This window comes from Mustela nivalis (genome assembly GCF_964662115.1).
Source record: "Mustela nivalis genome assembly, chromosome: 19".
Taxonomy (NCBI): Eukaryota; Metazoa; Chordata; class Mammalia; order Carnivora; family Mustelidae; genus Mustela; species Mustela nivalis.
In genome coordinates, this window is record NC_139038.1 from 30,176,926 (window position 1) to 30,201,328 (window position 24,403).

At 46.1% G+C, this 24,403-nt stretch overlaps 1 protein-coding gene across 3 annotated transcripts in view; it reads right to left on the minus strand.

The window, feature by feature from the left end:
* Window positions 1-24,403, minus strand: part of SNX29 (sorting nexin 29) — a 478,644-nt gene that overhangs the window by 430,676 nt on the left and 23,565 nt on the right. For all 3 annotated transcript variants that reach the window (XM_082714096.1, XM_082714098.1, XM_082714097.1), the window contains exon 4: window positions 5,122-5,246. In XM_082714096.1, coding sequence (XP_082570222.1) covers window positions 5,122-5,246 — 125 coding nt within the window. The remainder of the gene's footprint in view (window positions 1-5,121; window positions 5,247-24,403) is intronic.

The following is a 24,403-nucleotide window of genomic DNA, read 5'->3' on the forward strand; positions in this document are numbered from 1 at the left end:
TCCCTTCCCTTTGATCAGAAGTTTGTCTCGTGTCTATTCTGAAAGCAACTACTGGCAGGCTGATAATTATTATGGCTGGCCTGATCTGATCTAGACTCACTCCCCCTGGAGCGAGCTTCAAGCCTCAAGCACTTGGCGACCCAACATCTGAACAAAATCAGAATTCCATTAGCAAGAAAGAAGGGACAGAGCTGCTGGGTAAGGAATGACCAATTCCTTCTGTAATTATTCACGCAAAGACGGCAGGACCAGACTCTGGAAACGCAGACTCCCGTCTGACCACCACCAAATCAATCACCTACAGAGATAAATCCAGCCACTCATCCAACTAAGAGGAAAAAGCACCCCAGGACACAGCAGACTCTCGCTTCTGGCGCTTGGATCCCAAAGGAGACACACTGCATAACCTCATGCCAAGCCTCTCTGGGTCCTGCGTACCCCAGCTGTCGGCACCATCGATTCAACGGGATCTCAACTGGGGAGGGACCCCGCTTCCCAAGCCCACCGTCAATGGTGACAAAGCTGAGCTGGTGGCCTGTTTGTAATCACATCCATGCTACCAATGTTCCCTAACTCAGGGATGTCTGAGTTAGGGAAAAAAACTCCCCAAGTCAAAAACACATAAACCAACCAACAAAAAAACATATGAAACCCAAATGCTAAGGTGAAAACAAAGACAAAACAAAAACACCAAACAGACAAACAAGCCAGCTTGGGAATGGGGGATGGATGCAGGCACCAGTTAAAAACCTCCCAGAACTGGAGGGACTCTGCCTGTAAGCTCCCTTCCCCAGGCTACAGTTTATCACGGAAGGATAAACTCTGCCACCTGATCTCCAGACAAGCCACAGACATGGTCACACACACAGGCGGCAGTGCAGCAAGAGGAAAAAGCATGCAGAGTTTGGCCTCGAAGGGCCGCGTTCAGCTTTGGAAGATGAATCCAGATCAGACAACCTCTCCCGCAAAAACAAGGGAAAAAGCTGGACAGTTATTTAAATGGTTATTAAAATAAAGCTGGGGACTTGGGAGCGCTACAAAGGCAAGTAACAAAGAACCCAGATCCCCAAGAGAAGACAAGCCCACAGACAGGAGTCCTACATTCAGAGCCTTACTTGGCCCTCAGGGCTTCTTCCAGCTACAGAGTTTGATGAGAAGTGAAGCAGGGCTTTCAGAATTCCCATGAGGTCTGGAAGGGGAAAAAACGTGAGCTCAGAACCAGCAGAGGAGGACGGAAACTGGTTAACAGCTCAGGGATCCAGGGTGTGCTGGATTGAAGCGTCCCCCTGAAACCACAGAGTGTGACTTTATTAGGAAAAAGGCTCTTTGCAGATGTAATTAGTTAAGCTGAGGGACTACTGGAGGAGGGTGGCCGAAATCCAGCAGGGCTGTTGTTCTTCTGAAGAGAGGACATGAAGACAGAAGCCCAGAGGGAAGAGGCCATGGGAAGACCGAGGCCCAGACTGGAGGGAAGCGGCCACAAGCACGGGGTGCCAAGGACGGCTGACAACCACCGGAAGCCGGGAAGGCTTTCTCCCTCAGAGCATCCAGAAGGAATCAGCTCTGCCAACGCCTAGATTTTGGACTCCTGGCCTCCAGAAATGTGAGAGGATCAATTTCTCCCTGCTGTCTTAAGCCACCAAGGGTGTGTCAATTTGTCATGGCAGCTTTAAGAAACGAATACGCTTGGGAAAGCCCAAATGACCACATCCTGGCAATAAGGTGAAAGCAGAAATACGTCAGCTCTCACAAATGCTGAAGCCCAGGTATGAAAGGCTCCATCCTGGACGGGAGTAAACTGATCTTCCTCTACCCTACCTGCCTGAGTGGCAGGAGTGACCCCCGCCCCCGGAGAAGGATGAATCATCGCGAGCTTCACGCAACTCTTCAAGCACCACACTTGGTCTCCACCACCAGGCACAGGCCAAAGACAAGGACGGATTCAAAATCAAGATGAAAGCAAAAAACAAACAAACAAAAACAAGGGACTCCTGGCTATACATCCAAGGAGGAAGTTAACAGATCCTCTCCCCAGAAAGTGACTATAAAACGAGACAAAAATGATAACCATCTCTGCGCTCCAGAAACTGACTTCAAAGGCGAGAGGTGTTTGCACTTGAAAACTGCTAAGTTTCACATGAGAACAATGAGAAGAACAAGAGCAGGACAAAAATGACAACAGCATTCGTCTAAGCTGTCAGGGGCAGGAGGGAGAGGTACGGGAAGTGGGGGACTAGGGCACGGGGCCCCTCTGCACAGGGCGGTGGGTTCCAACCACAGCAAGCAGGAAACGTGGACTCAGAGCCACAGATCCTCAAGGGGAACAAAAGCTAGAAATTCATATTTCAACAGGAAATATCGTAATTTATAAATGTGGACACCGTACAAGGGCACCAGTTTCCGAACTCAGCCATGCAGGCAACCCTCACCCCAGATGACCAACCACAGTCCCGCCCCGGCGGACTCGGTATTATCTACTGCAGCGTGATTTCCAACAATCTCGTTTGCTCAGTCATTACTTTGAATCCAGCTCTCCTCTCTTCTAAGGGTAATGCTTGCCATCCGTAAACGGAGCTACTGCAACAGCCCTGTGGATTAATTCACCATTACTTATGGTCTCCTGTCACTTTCAATCCAGCTAATTGAGCGAGAGTGGTCTACAGAGGAACAGCAGTGGGCATCGGGCCACGCCGGCGGAGCGGGGCGCAGAGAAGAGCCAGGAATCTGACATCAGTCTGACCTGGGCCAGAATCCTCAGCTCTGCCATTTACTAGCTCTGGGAACTTGAACAGCTTAGGAACTTATCTGGGCTTCAGTGCAATGGATCCAAGCAACTGGCCAGTTGCTGCCATGTTATCCAGCACCAGCCCCAGGAGCTCTGTATTGAGGCCTGGGCTTTGCAGGTGCTTTCTCAGGAAGCCCCCAGCACAACACTGGGAGCCGGTCCTGTGCGTGGCCTTATTTTATTATGCGTGAGGAACCAGAAGCTCAGAGAGGGGATGTCCCAGAGAGCTCATGTGTGACGAGTCACGGAGAGGGGATTTCAACCCCATCGCCCAACTCTAGGGCCTGGTATTAAGTCCTAAGCTACAGAAAGGGCCCAGGCCAGCAGCCAGCAGGGACAAGGGAAAACAGGCATGCCCATTCCCACCCGCGCCTCCTCTTCCGATTTCATTTTCTCCATTTGGCCTGCCACAGCCACTCTGATGGCTTTAAGAGCAACCAAGCAGCCACTCATCTGATCTTTCCCAACCCCTAGCAGTTGAAAACCTACCCATGCCCCTTCCCCATAGGAGGTTTTTAATCAAACATTCCATAGCGGGGATATTTCATTAGCCAAGGACCGTCCAGCACCAGTGAATGGTTAACTGCACCGCAGGAAAGATCGACAGAAGCCCTCGGCAACCCCCTCAAGAGCAAAGCTAGCCTGACCTTTCCCCTGCTTCCAATTGGCAAGGAAGCCGCCCAGAACCTCTCCACAGCAGAAAACAAGGAAGAGACTCTGCTTGCTGGTCAGCCTCTCTTCAGGAGGCGGTGCTGAAATCGTGCTGAGACAGGAAAGGGCAAGAATGGGAACGCTGGCGGCGCCTCACAGACATGCGGGTGCTCCTCGGACTACCAGCCCCAAGTAACAGAAAGGGCTTGTTTGGCAGACAATGCCCAACAGACACCTCCACCACACACGGAGAGGGCTGGTCAGCTGGGAACGAGGGGCACTAACAGTGACACGGACGTCACAATAACAAGAGTCAGGAATCTGTCACAGCAGTCCCAAGCAGGGTCTGAAAAAACCAGCTCTTTATAATTTTTTTTTAAGATTTTATTCATTTATTTGACAGAGAGAGATCACAAGTAGGCAGAGAGGCAGGCAGAGAAAGAAGAGGAAGCAGGCTCCTTGCTGAGCAGAGAGCCTGATGTGGGCTCCATCCCAGAACCCTGGGATCATGACCCAAGCCGAAGGCAGAGGCTTAACCCACTGAGCCACCCAGGCGCCCCAAAGCCTGCTCTTTAAAATGCTGAGGAAGAGGGGCACCTGGTGGCTCGGTTAGTTAAGCATCTAACTCTTGGTTTTGGCTCAGGTCATGATCTCAATCATGTGATTGAGCCCCACACTGGGCTGTGTGCTGGATGTGGAGCCTGCTTAAGATTCTTTCTCCCTGGGATGCCTGGGTGGCTCAGTCGGTTAAGCACCTGCCTTCGGCTCAGGTCATGATCCCAGGGTTCTGGGATCAAGTCCCACATCAGGCTCCTCGCTCACTGGGGATCCTGCTTCTCCCTCTCCCCCTGCCCCTGCTCAGGTGCCCACGCTCTCTCGCTCTCTGTCTCTCTCTCTCTCTGTGTCAAATAAATAAATCTTTAAAAAAAAAAAAATTAAGATTCTTTCTCCTTCTCCATCTGCCCTTGCCCCCCTCCCATACACCCGTTCACGCTCCTTCTCAAAAAAAAAAAAAAAAAAATGTTGGGGAAGAAGGACATAGAATGTTTCTTATATGACATGATACACTTTTAGGTCCAGATCCAGAGCACATCCTTTAAAGAGCTTCCTCATTTGTACAGTAGAGAAAATGAAAGCCCTACTGCTCATAAGGCTGTCATGAAAACTGAATGAGTTTATTTATATAAAAGACTAACGAAGTTCCAGTCTTGTGCAAAGCGCTCCTACGTGTTAGCAGAGGTTATCAGCGCTGTCTCTGTCCTCTGGACACAGGAGCACGGCACACTATTAGGGTGACGCTAAAACGGACAGTAGCAAAGCTGTCCGCTCAGACACCTACTGATTCTGCTCTTCCTGCTGCTGGTGTTGAAGGCAGATTTAGTTACGAAATGTCTTGCTATCCCCATGCACGGAATTAAAACACATCATCAATCTCCCAGCAACTGCCACATGGCACTGGTGACATAAGCACCTTGGCTGCAGGACCGTGAGGTCCCAGAGATGAACATGGGGCTCTGAGAATTCTGCAGAGGACAACAGGTAAGACGTCCTCACACATGGATCTCTGCACCATCAGGCTACCCCATCCCAGTCCCATACAATGCCTGCCTTGCCCGCTCTTAAAAAATAAATAAAAACTTTTAGAAAAGACTACATCCTCCGCCCTGCAGCAGGCCAAGCAGTACCTGTTTCCGTTTTGCTGGCGAAGCCTGCTGCCTGTTTGATCGCGGCTGCCGTTAGCGCCAATCCCCGGCTCCTCTTCAGGCCATGCTGCAGGACGGCCTCAAACTGGGCACACAGACAGGTTACCCTGCGAGAGAACCAGTGATTCATCAGTCCACCTGTGCAGGGAGAGAGACAACCAGGGCAGCCCCGGCACCTCCTGGAAAGGGGTGAGTCACCCACCATCTCTAAACCTGAGGTAGGTGCACACACACACACCTGGATTTATGGGCCAGTAACTGACATGGAATTGACTTACACCCCTCTCCATGTGTGTTCATTTCACATACCTGCAGGAAGCCCTACACAGCCTAGTTATATTCATCAGACTCTTGAAAGCATAGTAACAACTCACAAGAAAGGAGGAAAAATGGAATTGATGCCCGCCAGCAGAGGAGAAAAAACCAAGAGCCAATTTAAAAACAAATCAGTCTGGCGTGGGGAGGGGTGGGCTGCTAATTGTATTCAATTCACAAACTCCAACTCTAATTCATATTGCATGTAGTTTAAGGAACCAGATCATCTTTCAAGAGATTGAATGCAGCAGCCTGCCAAATTGGAAACATTGTATAATTTCATGCCCTGTTACATACACTAAAAAAAAAAGAATATGAATTCTGAATCTTGTTCTTTGTTTTGTTGTAAGGGATTATAGTATGAAGTCAGATCCAGACTTGATGGAATGAACTTTCAATTAAGTTACTACTGTAGATTCAATTAATTGTATTTCTCAATAACCAAAGAAATAAGAGCTTCACAAACATCTTGGCAAAGAGATGGAGTCAGAGCTACTACCTTCTATTCTTTTTTTTTTTTTTTTCTACCTTCTATTCTTTACAATCCTCCCAGGGCTCCTGGGCATCTAGGCCCATTGAGTCTGTAGACTTTAAGGCCCTTCCATTTCATTTGCTCACATAACCTGTGTTAAATCCTTGGGGCGCCTGGGTATCTCAGTCGGTTAGGTGTTCAACTCTTGATTTGGCTCAGGTCATGACCTCAGGGTCATGAGATCAAGCCCCACATCAGGCCCCACACTGAGCGTGGAATCTGCTGAAGATTCTCTTCCCCTCTGGCCCTCCCACCCCACTTGTTCTAGTGCTCGCCCATGCCCTCTCCCCTCAAAAAACATTAACAATAAATCCTGAACTCTTCCCATGTACCAGGCACTACTGTTCTAGGCTCTGAGGATACAGAGAGCACGGTCTCTGCCTCACCACATGTGCATGGTACTAGCAGAGGGAGATGCACAGAGATGCTAACTGGACCATTTCAGTTAATGGGAACTCTGAAGAAAATAAGACCAGATGAGGTGGTAAGTGAAGACACGGCAGGAACAGGCTTAGATTCTGGGGCCTGAGTGGAGGTAACTTGGAGTCATAACCTGGATGTGACAGACACAGCAGACTAGGCAGAGGGACCCAATGCAAAGGACCTGACGCCATCACCATCTGGCTCAACCTTGCCCAACTTCAGGCATTTCCTGTTCCACTCACCTCCACACCTGTAGTAATAATACTCCAAGGGTTTACTGCTCTGTGGGCAGTAAACTATTTTCATACCCATTATTTCATTAGCTCCTCCCACCCACATTATTATATCTGGGTGAGGCAGGTATTATCTCCATTTTACACCTAAAGAAACAGGCTACATACATTTAAGAGATAGTACATGAGTACATAATAAGCAGCATTGTGAGACTATATAATTAACAACATCTGTACTCCAGCCCTACCCAACCCCAAACTGATCCAAAGCAGCTTCCAGATACACCCCATACCAAGGCAAACATGGTGATTCTGAGACAAATGCCCTCTCTTTCCCATACTCCACCTTTACTCAAGTCATCCGTGTTTACCAGAAAAACCTGACACAGTGTTAGCAAATAACCAGCACTAGTACGTTTACTCTCCAATCTGTGCTCATAACACTACAGATATCACTAATCCATCCTAGCCTTCTAGGCCACCACTGCCAAAGAAAAGCTGGCCCTCACAGGAAGGAAGCCTAATTGGCAGCTCAAACCTAACACCTGTCCTCAACAACACAATTTGGTTTTCAGCTCCTCCCTTGGCTCCCCTGCACCGAGCTCAGAGTCTGGTACCCAGTACACACTCCATAAATGCTTGTTCTGTGGCTAGGTAAGTGAGTAATCTTGAGCCATGAGTCCCAGAATACTCTTGCACACTGAAACATCCCTCTTTCCTAGGCAGAGGTCACTCTTAAATATGAGATGTGCATATGCTACTCTCTCTACACATTCACACAGGCCCACATTTAAGGGCTTCCTGAAAGCTGGGTCACCTAACAAAAGGGGCGCCTGGGTGGCTCAGTGGGTTAAAGCCTCTGCCTTCGGCTCGGGTCATGATCCCAGGGTCCGGGGATCAAGCCCCGCATCGGGCCCTCTGCTCGGGAGGGAGCCTGCTTCCTCCTCTCTCTCTGCCTGCCTCTCTGCCTACTTGTGATCTCTGTCTGTCAAATAAATAAATAAATAAATCTTTAAAAAAAAAAACACAGCCTGGATCATGAAACAAATCAGAGCTGCAAATATAAAAAATTGAATCAACAATCCCTGTTAGTTTACTTGAGTCAAATGTACAAGTCAGAAGCTGCCCTGCCAACTCCAGATATCTGGCCCCTAAAGGGAAAGGAATGCAGATGAACAGCACAAACCCAGCCCCCGAGGCTTGGGTTACATCATCTGTATTATCTTCTAGATACGGACAGGTCATGACCAACCTACCACAGCAGAAAACTCAGGGGGAGTACTAATCGCATAATTAATTATTATGATGACTACCCTGCCAAAGGCCATGCTATTTATGGCCCTTCCCGTGTCCCCTTCTCACTTCCCCATTGGACGTGTGCTTATACTAAGTCATTCCAAACTTAGCTCAAGGGTCTCCTCACCAGGAAGCCTTCCTGAGTGCCTCCTTATTCTGAACTTCTTTCTACTGCAGCCCTTGACCAAACTCTCCCATTACTGATCTGCTTTAGAGACCGGAGCTCCCACATAACAGGGATCGGACCTCATTCATCTTTGTTGTTCCAGCACCTAGCACAATGCCTGGCTACCGTGGTCATGAGGACTGAGATGCTCGCTGCCCTGGGGGCATGCAGAATACCGATGTGATGGACATTTAGGGGAGAGATGCGTCTCAGGAGATCTTATAGAATTTATAATCCGGACCCAAGCCAGTTAAGACCAGGGAATCACACCGAACACATTTGGCAACCACAGGCACCTACACCTCTTTAGCTCGAGGTGGGCACGTGACAGGCACTGATTTATAACCTCGTCATGCTTAAGTTTTCGTTTCTTCTCATCTTTACTCAGTTGTCTGATCATTCCTGCGAAGCGAAAGGAACACCTGGTACTAGTGGGGCTATTTTCTCACCTCCGGTCTCTCCTATTTCCCAGAATGCTCTCTGCGAACGCATGTGGGCATCGCTACGGTGGGTCAGCTGCCTCCATGGCATTTCATCACAGCGAACTTCTACTGTGAGTCAGTGAACTGGGCATGTTTGTAATCAAGTGGGGGAATGTAACAGCAAAAGTTTTCTTTCTTTTTTTTTTTTTTTAGAGCACCTGTCAAGGGACACCTGGGTGACTCAGCCCGTGAAGCATCTGCCTTCTGCTCAAGTCATGATCACAGGGTCCTGGGATGGAGCCCCGCACTCTGGTCCTTGCTCAGCAGCGAGCCTGCTTCTCCCTCTGCCTGTACGTCCCCTATCTGTACACTCTCTCTTTCTCTCTCTGACAAATAAATAAATGAAATCTTCCTTAAAATTTTTTTAAATAAATAAAAGCACCAGTCAAGAAAATCACTTCAAGTTTTTATGCACACAACTGGTGACCAGATGAACGGATAAATAAAATGTGGTATTGTCAAGACAATGGGTTATTACTCGGCAATACCGAGAACAGAGGTACTGACACACTACGACAAAGAGAAGCCTTGAAAATATTATGCCAATGGAAAGAAGTGAGACCCCAAAAGCCACATGTTGTAGGATTCCATGAAATGTTGAGAGACGGTACATATTTAAAAACCAAAAGTCAATTAGTGGTTGTCTAAGGCTGGAATTGGGGATTAACTGTCAACTTGCAGAATAGAAAATAGGTATAAGGAAAATGTTCTCAAACTGGGTGTGTTGATGGTTGTACAACATGGATTTTTAAAAATCACTGCAGAGGGCGCATGGGTGCCACAGTTGGTTAGGCAGATGACTCTTGGTTTCCACTCTGGTGGTGATCTCAGGGTCAAGAGATCAAGTCCCACAGTAGACTCGGCACTCAGTGCACAGTCTACTTAAGACCCTTCCCCATCCACCGCCTTATGTGCACCCTTGTGTGTGTGTCTCTCTCTAAAATAAATAAAAAATTTTCAAAATCACTGCATTGTACACTCACAAGAGGTAGTTTTTTTTATGGTATGTAAATTAGACTTCAATAAAGCTCTCAAAAATTTAAAAAAAAAAAAGAAAGAAAGAAAGAAACTTGGTACCTGAGTGGCAGAGTCAATTAAGCATCCAACTCTTGGTTTCCAATCGGGTGGTGATCTCAGGGTCTAAGATCGAGCCCCACGCTGTGGTCTGCGCTCAGCGGGGAAGCTACTGGAAGTTCTCTCTCTCTCTCTCTCTCTCAGTCTGCCCCTCTGCACCAAACTCAATCAAGCACACATGCTCTCTCCCTCTCTCTTACAAATAAGTAAATCTTTTACAAAAAACTGCCCTTGAGGTGTTCAGTAAAGCCTGATACAGGAACGAAGAAATGGAAAATTAAATACTTTGCTCCTGCTGAATTTAAAACTATCTACCAACACCCACCCAGGTGGACACTGCATGAGCTTAACTAGTTTACTGCAGAAATTCTGCAAGCATTGTTTTTCCTGAGCTCTGACCTGTATTTCAAGACTCCTTATCCTGCCACAGTAATCTATAATAAGGTTCTTAAGAATCCTGTACCCTTTCATGGCAAATGTCAGAACAACTGACAGGATCAGCAATAAAAGCTGCATTTTTACGAACGACATCAAATTAACCTTACGAAAAAGGGCCTATTTCAAAGTGCTCCTTTCACTGTGTTACAGGAACCTTTTGGGGGAAAACTAAGCACATCATGGAAATGGACCAGATTATCCTCATGTGGAAAGCTCTGATGCCAACTGGAATGGAGTCAACTGTACCCATAAAAATCAGCCAATTAACAGCATCAGCCACATGTCAGACTTAGGACAGTACAATCCCCACTGGCCTTTAGAGACGGGGACCCATTTGCAGGGGTCTCTGCTCTACACTTATGTGTAATAAAGTAAATTTTCCAAAGGTTCACCTCCTTTAGCCTGTAAATTTTCCTGGCAGATACCAATCATGGACCGCAATCTACAAGACAGGTAAAGGTTTAGGAATGAAGATACTCAAAACATTATCTACACCTGAAGAAAGGTTAAACCACTAAGGATCTCACACTGGGGGAACTGGTTCAATAAACAGCTTACAATTGAACACTATTTAGCCCTTAAAACTCATACCAAGAGCTTATAATGAAAACCCACAAGTTTGTAACATGAAATGAAAAATAAGGATATGAAATATATATCAAGTATGCTCTCAACTATGCTTAAAAAAAAAAAAAAATCCTAAAGGGAATTATGTGAAAACACGAAGAGCTGCTTGGTAAAAGAATTGCTGGTGATGTCTTTCTTGCCTTTATGCTTTTCTGAACCTAGCTTCCTTCCAAAACAAGCATTAAAGAAGTATTCATGGGCACCTGGGTGGCTCAGTGGGTTAAGCCTCTGCCCTTGGCTCAGGTCATGATCTCAGGGTCTCCTGGGATCAAGCCCTGCATGGGGCTCTCTGCTCAGCAGGAAGCCTGCTTCTCCTCCTTTCTACCTGCCTCTCTGCCTACTTGTGACCTCTCTCTTTCTCTCTGTCAAATAAATAAATAAAATCTTTAAAAAAAAAAAAAAAAGTATTCATGTCTCAAGAACCAGAAATATTGCTACCTTGCGCTACAACAAATGAAGAAATCCAATTTGAAAGTTATGATGAAGGGTGCCTGGGAGGGTCAGTCGGTTAAGCATCTGCCTTCAGCTCAGGTCAAGATCCTAAGGTCCTTGGATCCAGTCCTGAAGCAAGCTCCTTGCTCAGCAGGGAGCTGTTTCTTCCTCTGCCTGCTGCTGCCCCTGCTTGTGCTCATTCTCTTTCTCTCTCTCTCTGACAAATAAATACAATTTTTTTTAAAAAAAATTTTAAGGGGTGCCTGGGTGGCTCAGTGGGTTAAAGCCTCTGCCTTCGGCTCAGGTCATGATCCCAGGGTCCTGGGATAGAGCCCCACATCAGGCTCTCTGCTCAGCGGGAAGCCTGCCTCCTCCTCCTCTCTCTCTGCCTGCCTCTCTGCCTACTTGTCTGTCAAATAAGTAAATAAAAATCTTTAAAAAAAAAAATCTACATAAAAATTTTAAAAATAAAAATAAAGGTTATGGTGAGGAAGAAGTGTACAACTATTTTAAATGTTTACAGAGAACTTGAAATAGCATTTTTTACCATGAACCATGAGAGACTGTGGACTCTGAGAAACAAACTGAGGGTTTTGGAGGGGAAGGGGGTGGGGGGTTGGGAGGGCCTGATGGTGGGTATTATGGAGGGCACGTATTGCATGGAGCACTGGGTGTGGTGCATAAACAATGAATCTTGAATCACTGAAAAAATTAAATTATATTTAAAAAAAAGAAGAGGGGTGCCTGGGTGACTCAGTGGGTTAAGTCTCTGCCTTTGGCTCAGGTCATGATCTCAGGGTCCTGGGATCAAGCCCCACATCGGGCTCTCTGCTCAGCAGGGTACCTGCTTCCCCCCCAACACTGCCTGCCTCTCTGCCTACTTGTGACCTCTCTCTCTCTCTGTCAAATAAATAAATAAATAAATAAATAATCTTTTAAAAAAGGAAATAGCATTTTTTAAAAAGCTTAGATTAAAAAACAAATTTTTAAAAATTTAGATTATGTTAAGCCAAGAAAAGCAGATCTTTTTCAAGATTCCTTATTCAAAGATATAGAAGTGATTCCAACCCCCAAATAAAAAATATTGCAATGAATGAAACTATAACATTAAAATTTTATTTTTTTAAGTACACAAAATGGGGCAAGGGAATTCAATTACAACAGTAACAAAAGTAAAATAAATCCTACTTTTAAACAAGAAAGATAAAAGTCCTACATGAAGAAAAGCATAATATTTTCTTAAAAGGTATAAAGGTCAAAATAAATAGAAATACCATTTTCCTGAATAAGATGTATTAAAGTAAAAATTTCATTAATTAATGCATAAGTTAACTGTGCATATATCAATTAATGTATAAACTGAATACAATTCCAAAGAGAATTGTATGGCGCAGTGTGGTTTTGGGTGCAGGGATAAACATACAGATGGAGTATAGGGAAACTTGTCATAAAAAATCCAAATCCAGGGACGCCTGGGTGGCTCAGTGGGTTAATCCTCTGCCTTCGGCTCAGGTCATTTTCTCAGGATCCTGGGATCAAGCCCCACATCAGGCTCTCTGCTCGGCAGGGGGCCTGCTTCCTCCTCTCTGCCTGTGTCTCTGCCTACTTGTGATCCCTGTCTGTCAAATAAATAAATGAAATCTTAAAAAAAAAAAAATCCAAATCCAAATAAATATGAAAACATTAAATATAATAATAATAATAGCACTTCAATTCAGATGGGAAAAATGGGCTGTTTAAGCAGGGGCAATGACACAAGTGGCCAGCTACAAGGCTGAAAGAAAAGAAAAATAAACTTGTATTTCAAACTCTAGACAGAACAAAATTCCAGACAGATTAGGAAAAATATAAGTGGGAAAAAATAAAACTATAAAAATAATAGAAAAACATACGGAAAAACCTCAGGACAGGATACTCTAAATCCAAAATTTTTAAGGTTCATTCGGGGTGCCAGGGCAGATCAGTCAGTTAAGCATCTGACTCTGGGTCTCAGCTCAGGTCTTGACCTCAGGGCCATGGGTTCAAACCCTGTACTGGGCTCCACACTGGACATGGAGCCTACTTAAAAGAAAAAACGTTCATATTATTAACTGCATAAGATTCTTAACTTTCAATATGGCAAAAGATACCATAAACATGGTAAAACAATAAATTTTCTCCAGAAAATACTTATAGCACGTATTACTGAAAAGGGATTAAAAGCCATAATACATGGAGAGCGTCTACAAAAGGATAAGAGAAAGACAAGCAACTCAAATGATAATGAACTTTTCAACAAGTGAACAAATCCTGAAAGGAAGAAATACTGGCCAATAAACAGATGAAAAGATGTTCAGTCTCGCCAGTGGCCAGGAAAGTGTCACAGTATTAAGATACCAATTCAAGAATATAAGCTTTAAAACCAATCACAGACCAAGCATGAATATCTGTAAATAAGCACTGTTCAAAATATAAATATGAACCACTCAGCTTTCTGCAAAGAGACCAGACAGTACAATTTTTTTAAGATTTTTTAAATTTATTTTTGTGAAAGAGAAAGAGAACGCACACGAGAGGGTGGAGAAGCAGAGGGAGGAGCAGGTACCCCGCTGAGCAGGGAGCCCGACACAGGATTCGATCCCAGGACCCTGGGATCATGACCTGAGCCGAAGGCAGAGGCTTTAACCGACTAACCACCCAGGTGCCCTAGATAGTACAATTTTTTTTTTTTAAATCCCCATATACTTTGACTCAGGAATCCTACTTCTAGGAATGTATCCTATAAAAATAAAAGCACTACTAATTAAAAAATGATCAAAAAGCATAAACAGACATTTCACCGAAGGGGATATAGGCATACAAGCATGGGAAAACATGTTCAACATCATTAGGGACATTTAAATTAAAACCGCCATAAGGTATGACTGTACACCTGTAAGAGTGGCTAAAAGAGGAAATCACGACACTACCAAATGCTAGCAAGAATGCAGAGGAACTGGATCACTCACATTGTTGGTAGGAAGGTAAATGCACTTTGGCAGTTTCTTATCAAACCAAATATGCAAATATCACCTACCCAACAACTGCACTCTTGGTGAGTATCTCAGAAAAATGAAAAAGTTATGTTCCCACAAACAAACCTGTACGTGAATGTTTACAGCAGCATTATTTGCAGTAGCCAAAACCTGAAACAACCCAGATGTCCTCCAATGAGTTAATGAAGAAACAGAGTTTAGTCCCCCACACCATGGAATGGGAATCACACCAAGTGGGGAAAACGCAATCCCCAAAAGTTACACACTGTGTGATTCTGCTAATATAATGCTCTCAGAGTGTCAACATTAGAGAACTGGAGAACAGATTGGTGGTTGCCAGGAGTCAGGGACAGAGAAGTAGGGTACAGGAGGGAGGTGCTGTGGCATAAAAGGTCAGCGGGGGGATCCTGGGACAATGAAACTATTCCATTACCCGACGGTGGTGGTGGACAGCTCTCCCTATGCAGTAACCATGCCACAAAGAACTACACACACACAGGCACACACAAGTGCACACACACACACACACACACACAGATAAGGACCAGCAAAACTAGGGAAATCTAAAAAAATCTATGCTAGGGTTTTATAAGGTGTTATTACTATGGGAAACTGGGAGAAAAGAAAACCAGGGAAGACTGGGTGGCTCAGTGGGTTAAGCAAAGGTCTTCGCTTCAGGTCATGATCCCAGGGCTCTAGGATCAAGCAACATGTAGGGCTCCTTGCTCAGCAGGGAGCCTGCTTCTCCCTCTGTCTGCCACTCCCCTTGCTTGGGCTCTCTCTCTCTTAAATAAATAAATAAAACCTTAAGATTCTATTTATTTATTTATTTGACAAAGACAGTGAGAGAAACACACACACACACACACACACACACACACACACATTTTTATTGTAGCACTGTTTACAACAGCAAAAGCAAAAAAAGAAGTAGAAACAACCTGAATATCCATTAACAGGAAAACAGTAAATAAGTTATAGTACCTCCACACTACAAAACACTACACAGAAATTTAAAGAGAATGAGAGGTCACATCTAATCAACCCTAAGAAGCACCACATCCCCCCCATACATCTTTGAAACCCAGCTGTGCCTCATAACTGATGAAATTATATGATTAAAGTTGACCTTGGTCATGAAGATGCCATTGACAGTAAGTTGCACCATTCTGTTACTTACTGACCTGCAATAATCTCCGTAATACCAGGTTTGAAAACAAAAACATTGAGGTGCCTGGGTGGCTCAGTCAGTTAAGCGTCCAACTCTTGATTTCAACGCAGGTCATGATCTCAGGGTTGGGGATGGAGCCCTACATCAGGCTCTGTGCTGGACATGGAGCCTGCTTAAGATTCTCCCTCTCTCTCCCCCTCTCTTTCTGCCCCTCCCTACCTCTTCCCCCTACTCACATGCTCTCTATTTAAAAAAGGGGGGGGCAAGTCATAGAGTAATATAAATGGTATAGCTCCCATTTGTACGCAAGTAGGAGAAAGGAGTGGGTCCCAAAGATTATGTTTTCTCAATCACTGGAACCTTCTACCATCGTTTGAGTAGACTTAAGCATCCCTGAAAATTCATGCAGATTCATCTAGAGCAAGAATCATGAGCACTGAGGCTGAGGGCCCACATCCCAGTGTGACAGCACCAGCATACGAGGGCCCTTCCCCCATCCCTTGCTGGGTCAGGGGTCCCAGGACCTGAGAATCAAGCCAGCCTGATGTTCTCAATGAGTGCTGTGTGCTGTGGCCCACAGCATGCTCTGTCTGTGCTAAGTAAATGGAATGAAAGCTAACTGCTGCCCAGAGATAAAGGACCAAAAAGATCTGTGAGAAAGACAGCAACCAACTAGAAGAAACTAAAACTGGCTTTAGTTTTAGCTCATAGGCCACAGAAAAATAATTCTAGGTAGATTAAAGACTTAACTGTAAACAATAAAAATCTTACAAGAAAAATTGTTCATTTGTTTATTTTTTTAAAAGATTTTCTTTATTTGACAGAAAGATGGAGAGCAAAAGTAGGCACACAAGCAGGGAGGGTAGCAGGCAGAGGGAGAGGGAGAAGTAGGCTCCCTGCTCAGCAGGGAGCCCGATGTGGGTCTCAATCCCAGGACCCTGCGACCATGACCTAAGCTGAAGGCAGACGCTTAACTAACTGAGCCACCCAGGCACCCCCACAAGAAAATTTATAAAACACTGCATGCACAATATAACATTGGGTAGATCTTTTTAAAACACTGAAAACTTATGGGGCACCTGGGTGGCCAGACCAAATAATTTTGGGTCATGGACACAAGGTACTCAGAGGGAGGGAGAAGATAAAATAGGGAAAAAAAGAGGCCAAAAAAAGGTTGACAAAGAACGAGAAAGAATTCAAGCCGGAGAGCAGTGAAAACTCACGAAGCACTGGTCTTCGAGACACTGTCAGTGTGAAGGTGGCAGACAGGCGTGTAAAAAGAAATCAAATAAATGTTCTATCAGAAGAGTCAGAAATGAAAAAAAATAAGCAACGCTTCAATGGGTCAAACCACAATTTCTGACCATTTTCCAAAGTCACTGGTATCAGCCCAGTGATTATCTTCCCTAGCGCAGACAGACCACCAGCTCTGCGTCTAGACGCAAACACTGCCTGGGGTTCTCTCGGAGAATCAGGAATGGGAGTTGGCAGCCGGGAAGGAATCAGCAGACGGAGCTGGTTCCACCAAACAGGAAGACGAGAACGGAGAGAACACGGGTCCCTCGACAGGTCCCTCGACGCCGAAGGAGTGAGTAAACGGGAAACAAGGAAACAGAAGTGATGCTAAGCCATGGCCCACAAGCTCTCAAAGCTTGGTCGGGGCACACAGCCTGGGAGAAAGAAAACTCCACTCCAAAGCTTGCTTTAAACCAACAACACACAATTGGTCTGACTTCTGGGCACACCTTAGAGCCAGAGAATGGATGTCTCATTCTTCGAGTCCTGTCACGGCCCTGGGGTGATCAAGGCTCAGTCACAAGGCTTCTCAATCCTTCTGTCTCTCCTCCCAACTGCCACCACTCAGCCCGCCCGCCCACAGTACTGAGCCACCCCACACTGCTCGCCAGACCCCATCTCACCCTGCCCAGCCCCCCTCCGGCCCTGCCCCTCCTCCGGAAATCCAACCCTGACTATGTCGCTGTCCTTCTCTGTTCTTTCTCCCACTCACACTACACATCGCACAGCGCACAGGACATGACACGATTTCAGGAGGAACAGAGATGAACGTTTAATCATTTCAATGCTCCAAGAAAGACTATAATCAGCCATCAGTCTTTGATTTCACTGACAGTGTTACTTATGACAAGACCAGAGTAGACAGGGCCTTCACATTCCACCGCAAGCCAGTATCTGGCTCAGATGGTATACAGAAATAGCAAACATTGTGAAAATGGAATGCAAACAGCCATGGTTTAAGAAATGATACCCTATGGGGCGCCTGGGCGGCTCAGCTGGTTAAGTGTCTGCCTGCAGCTCAGGTCATGATCCCAGGGTCCTGGGAGCAAGCCCCCAACTCAAGTCCCCAAGTCGACTCAGGCTCCCTACTCAATGGGTAGTCTGTTTCTCCCCCTACTCATCCTCTTGCCCTCTTCTCTCTCAAATCAGTAAGTAAAATCTTTCTAAAAAAGAAAGGATACCCTAATGGATAAAGTTCAAACACTTCCCTATGACAGTAAGAGAGGAAACTCCTGACTTTTCAGACCACGTTCTCACACCTCCCTACACCATCCCATTGCTACACCTGCTGCCTGGAACTCCCATCCTGCCCATTCGACCACTAAAGACCCGACACTCACCTCTCACGTCTGGACTATGTGATTATTACTACAGGCCACCATGACTGTCCACAATGTACATGCCTATCTGCTGTATTGAATTCTGAGTTCCCTGAGGAGAGCAACCAGCTCACCCAGTTTATTAATTTTTCTTTTTTTTTTTTTGAAGATTTTATTTATTTATTTGATAGAGAGATAGAAAGCACAAGTCGGCAGAGCAGCAGGCAGAGGGAAAGGGAGAAGCAGGCTCTCCACTGAGCAGAGAGCCCGATGTGGGGCTCAATCCCAGGACCCTGGGAACATGACCTGAGCTGAAGGCAACCACTTAACCAACTGAGCCACCCAGGGGCCCCAACTCATACAGTTTATATCCCCAATGCCAATGTAGGGATCTACAGACAGACATCTGTTGGGTGGCGGAATTAATGAGCAAGGAGTCTAGCCTTCAGTTTCCAAATTAGCCAAAACACTGGTATGTCCAGTCATAGGAAGAAAAAGTATCGAGTCTTGGTAAGTTCCTACCGGCTATGCCAATCAAACACTGTTCCATCTTAGGAAGTGGGGACTGTGATGATCATCTGGCCTTCCAGATGATATGACAGAGGCCTGGAGAAGCTAAGTCCAAAATTTCACAGCTGGTGATTAGTGATTTGTGGCTGGAGTGGGCCTCTGATATCAAAGCTCATACTTCATGCTCACCGTCTCTCCACCATCAAGACAGTGACCAGGAGGATCCTGGCAATGAGGGTGCTTACATATTGTTTCCCATGGGCCAAGCACTATTTCCCATAGCTATCAAAATAAACAATATAACTGCTTATTACAAACCAGACAAATGTAGCTATTTATTACAAACCAGGAAATGTGCTCAGATTTGCTAAATGCCTTAGGACTACCAGTAGCTAAAAATAATCTTTTCCAAAAAAGCAATCTACTCATTTGATCGATACAGTAAAATAAAAGAATATGCAATGTGGAACTATCTATGAGAGATCCTCAAAGTGGAAATGAAGTGGTCAGGACAGGGAGGAGAGATAATCCCACTAAGGAACCCCAAGATCTTCTGCAGGAAGAGAAGAATTAGAATATCCAGTCAACACCTCAGACTAGTAGATTGGTAAGAAATCTATGACAAACTGAAGACAAAAATCACATGATGAACATGCAGAGACATTTAAAAGAGAAAAAGGAATGCTTGGAAAAGCCATTTGGTTTCACAAGTGTCCAGGGGAATACACATACGACCGTTTTCAACTATGCTGAGAATAACATTAGGGAAGCGCAAAGGGCAGCTGGTTTTGTTTTACATCTTCCTGAAAAGTTCAGAAATGTTTCTAATTCCTCACAAGTAAAGAAAAATCACCAAAACAAATCACTCTTCCCTGGAAAGCTTTGAAAGGAGGGGAAAAGCTCCTGACTTCTTCTGACACAGTCAGCTAAAGGGTCACAAGAATGTACATGTCCTCAATGTTCTGAAACAAGCATCCTAAACCAGCCCACTGCCTCCCTGTAACGGCAGTGAGACCCTGCGTGCAGAGAATATTCTCGAAGTGCAGAGATACTTTATATGAAATTACAGCGAAAGTAACAAAAGCTAGCAATTTCTGGAAACTTACTTGCCACCAGGCGCTGTTGGAAAGGCTCCACATAAACTAACTCACAAGCCCCCCAAGTCAGGATGGTAGGGGCTGTACCCATTTACAGATGAGGACGTCAGAGCACGAGAAAGACAAAACCTGCCCACAGACCGACATCACTTGGGACGGGCCACACCAAGATTCAAACTCCCCACTTCAAATCCCACGCCACCTTCCGCCACCCCGCAGCTGGGGCTGCTGTTTACGATTCCAACGAGAAACTTCCAGATTGTGCTCAGTAACCCCATGTGGGAAGAAGATGCTTCTGTAGAACAATAACGTATCTAGCCCTGGAGGTACCCTCCAGTGCCTGCTGAGTTCTTCAGCCATTATTTCTAGAAGGCAAATTATTCAAAAACTACGTCACAGCCTCGTCATCAGCCAGCGTGACAGGCAGTCTGCGGAATAATTGTAACGAAGCACAGGAATGGGTCTTTGCTCTTAGGGGAACACGGAGCAGGAGAACAACTCCGAGAGAGGGGTCAGGAGAAACGCGTGCATTTCGGGGCCCAGTGACTGCCCCTACTTCCTCCAGGGGAGGTTTCTAAGAACAGAAGCTGATGAAACAAGCTCTGCCTCTAATGTCCCCACATGTAAAGGGTGATGGACACTTCACACAAGGACTGGTGCCTTTTGCTGTGGAATCTCGGAAAATCAAACAAATCTCCCTCCCACACCCTCACGCTTTGCATCTGGCGTGAGCCCAACAGTGCTGCTTATCGTGGAGACCCAGACGCTACACACTGCTTCAGACGGGCCAGACTTCAGTTCTTCGCAAACAGCCGGGCAGCTTTGGTTTCATCTGAGGATAGGCACTGTTTGTTTTGAGTCTGCCTCGTGTTTTCCATATAAAGGAGCCTGTTTCGTTGTTTTTTTCTTTTTTAAAATTTTATCCATTTATTAGAGAGAGAGAGAGATCACAAGTAGGCAGAGAGAGAGGGGGAAGCAGGCTCCCCGCTGAGCAGAGAGCGTGATGCAGGGCTCAATCCCAGGACCCTGAGATCATGACCTGAGCCAAAGGCAGAGGCTTAACCCACTGAGCCACCCAGGCGCCCCAAGAAGCCTGTTTTAAAGGGGGAAACTACCACTCTTATACATGGAAAGCCAGCATCATGGGTAAGCACAGAGTAAATATAAATGCAATTAAAATATTAAATTCTGTCTCTGCCCCTCTGCCAGAGGAAGACTGAGCCTGAAGCCTCTGTTTAAAGGGGAGGAGGGGGGTGCTGGAGACATACTACTTTGAAGTGGAGGGTAGTGTTGTTTTTGTAGGTCAGAAGGATCAAATATGAGCAATTTCATCGAATTCAACCTAACGATAAAAAAGTCTCACCACCAAGATCATTGAGACTGAAAAAGAAAAGGCAAACCACTGAGCCAATAGGCAACTGAAAGGAATCTAACACCGTGACATTTAACGCTTAAAATCATGTTACACGTGCAGTGAAACAAATCTCTCATTTAGGGAAACTGTGTGTTAGAAAACCAGGAGGGGGTGTTGTGTCAGAGAATGAACACCGCAGCAAGAAACAAAGCCTGTCTCCAGTCCCGCTCTACCACCCACAAACTATATGACCCACAAACCACGTGACCCACCCAAGCAGAGTCTCTGCCCGCAGCGCCAGTGTACTAGGAACTAAGTTAATGCTGCATAACTGACCAGCCTCCAAGTTTCTACACTGGTAAAAGTAGGGAAGTCATCCCCGCTCCTGCTTGTCTATAGGGTCATTGCAAGGATCAAGTGAGATATGAACATTTTTAAACCACACAGTACTGCCACAAGAAAGACTGTCACTACAAAGCAGTAGCAATAGGGGACAGCTCTTGGGCACTGTGGGCAGCCCGTGTTCATAATAGCCACCTTCATCACAGCACCCAGATTTAATTTGAAGGTTTATTTCTTCCTCACTGGATCCTGTCTTGAGATGGTGAACCCAAGTAGACATCTTTTTCTTTTAAAGATTTTTTTATGTATATATTAGACAGAGAGAGAGAGAGCACAAGGAGGTAGAGAGCTAGGCAGAGAGAGGGGGCTGAGCAGGTACGGGGCTCGATCCCAGGAACCTGAGATCATGACCTGAGCCGAAGACAAAGGCTTAACCCACTGAGCCACCCAGGTGCCCTCCAAGTAGACATCTTACACTGAGCAAGCCAGTGGGCTCCCAGGAAGCTCCTTCGCCAACTCCTCCTGCTGGTGGCCAGGAGGGAAATCCTCCTGCCGGAGGTGGGGAGGGGGTCATGTGACCTGAGACCGGCCAAGCAGGTGTTTCCTCCCCAGAAAGTCAATCTTGAGCAGAATGAGGGTCACTTCAGCAGCAGAACTTTTACCATTCCTGCCAGAAGACCATTTCTGGGCCTCTGTTTCCAACTTAGGAGGCTTCCTTCCAAAGCTGTCTTGACTCTTTCCTGTTTCCAAACCTGGCTGGCCCTCAACTCTGTAAGCTCACAAGTTCCTTAACTGGAGTGGATTTCTGTTGCTTGTTTCCAAAGAGCCTTGGCAGAAACAGCTGTGACCGTCCCTTCAAGGGTTCCTACTGACGTTCATTCAACCGGCGGGAATTTAGCTGTGACCATAGGCCGCCAGGCCCAGTCATGCACAGAACTTTGCCTAGGACAGTCAATTTAAAATGGCATTCAAAGATAACACTTGGCCTTTTAAGAAAAAAATCCCTTGCAATTACCCATTATGTCTCAGCGGACACTGGTTCTTAGCTTCCTGCAGGAGAACGATGCAGGAAAAGACAAAACTAAGGAGCTCCATCTTCCAAATGGGGCTGAGAACGATACCCAGAGTTACATGGAAAGAAATCTCCCATCTTCGCTTGTTCCCTGAGAGCAAAAGAGAACGTCGATAAGGCTCACTGATTCACACTTGAGCCTCCCTTCTATTTGCAGACTGCTCGCCCCATCGCCAGGCAGCACGGGCAGGAGTCACAGCTGAGTGATGACTGTCCCCACCAGACTTCCTTCCCCGTAGAATGAAATTAACACCGACCTGCTGGCACTTCGACACACAGTCTTTGACTTAATCCTCCCAACTGGCAGGGTAGATGTGATCCTGATCACCTTCTCAAATGTGTGGGTTTTCCCCCACGCCACCAAGCAGTTCTCTGATATCAGCTGGGTGTCCTACAACTCACCTCAATCCTGATGCCATCTACCCGGAGACAGCATCAAATCCCACAGGTGAAGAACTCAGCTCTGTAAGACGACACCCATCCCCGCCTACTTCAGAGGCTGGTCGCAAGCCCAGGTTATCACCTGCATTTCTGACCAACTGGCTATGTATCTCGAAGATTCCCACAAACTCCTCTGTGGGTTAATCTGCCGGAGTGGCTCACAGACCTCAAAGAAGGATTTTACTTACTAGATTACTGTATATTATAAAAGGATGTAACTCAGGAACAGGCACGTGGAAGAGATGCGTAGGGCCAGGTAAGGGAAAAGAACATGGAGCCTCCATGCCCTCCCCAGGAACACCTGTCCCCGCGCCTCCACATGCTCACCAACCCGGAAGCTCTCTGAGCCCCATCCTTTTGGGGTTTTACAGAGCCTTCATTACATAAGCAGGATTGATTAAGTCATTAGCCTTTGGCAACTGAACTCCATCTCCAACCTCCCTCCTCTCCCCAGTGGTGGGGGTGCTGGGAAAGAAAGTTCCAACCTTCTGATCCCAGCGTTGGTTCTCCTGGCAACCGGCCCCCAACCTTTGGGACTCTCTAAAAGTCGGTTTCTAAAAGTCACATCAAAAGACACCTTTATGGCTCTTATCACTTTGGGAATTCCAGGGGTTTTAGAGCTCAGTGCCAAGAATGACCAAGAACAAATATAAATACTTCCTGAGCCATGGTATAGAGCAAGGAAAAAAGATCCAAATGACCAGAACTTGGGTTGGGGATGGAGAATTGGTGTCAGAGATCTGAAGATTTCCCTAACAATTATTAAAAGGCTTTAAAAACAAATAAAACAAGACATAAATAGAAAAGGCCAGGCCAGGGTAGCTGGAGCAAAGAGCGAGACTGTGTTCGGGATGTGAGTCTTTTTCCAGAGAGCAAAGAGAAGCTGGGGAAGGCTCTCCCCCGGGGAGGGGGGCGGGGGCGGGGGTGACAGGAAGGCTCATGCATGCTGCAGAAGACTCTTTGTGCCGAGGACGCAGGACAAGAAGGAAAAGAGCAGTCTGTCTCTGGCAGCCGCCCTGTGGGCGATGTGGTGCCTAAAACAAGAGGACAGCAGGGGAGCTGGAGAGAAGAGAATCCATTTGAGATCACTTGTGGGGCCGGGACAGTTGTCAGCGGTGGAGAAGAAAGGGGACTCAACTATCTTTTCAGACCCCACAACAAAATGTTCACAGACTTTCCCTCTTGAGGCTGAGCTAACCCCCAGAATAAGGACAGTGATGTAGCCTTTCCTACATGAAGGTCGTGCCACCTTTCCCCAAACACATTTCAAAGATAAGACCAAGACTGTTATCGAGAAGGAACCCTCAAGTGAGGGGAAAAACTAATTTTTTTAAACCCAGCTTCAATATCAACAAAATCACTAAATGTGCTGTAACATGGGGAGAACAGACTCTGGAGCCCTAGAAACTGGGGTCCCACGTGCAGGTCTAACTTTCTCAGATGCCCCACTGAAGCTGGATTTGCCTACCTCTCTGTGTCTCTTTCCTGATCTGTAAAGAAGGAATAACACCACCACTCCTCCCAGTCCTGTCCCAAAGACGAGGCATCAGCATGAATCCGGAGCGGCCAGAAGAAGCCATAGCGGTTACTATTAATATAAAGCAGCAATCTCCTTTTAGCCTTGAACTAC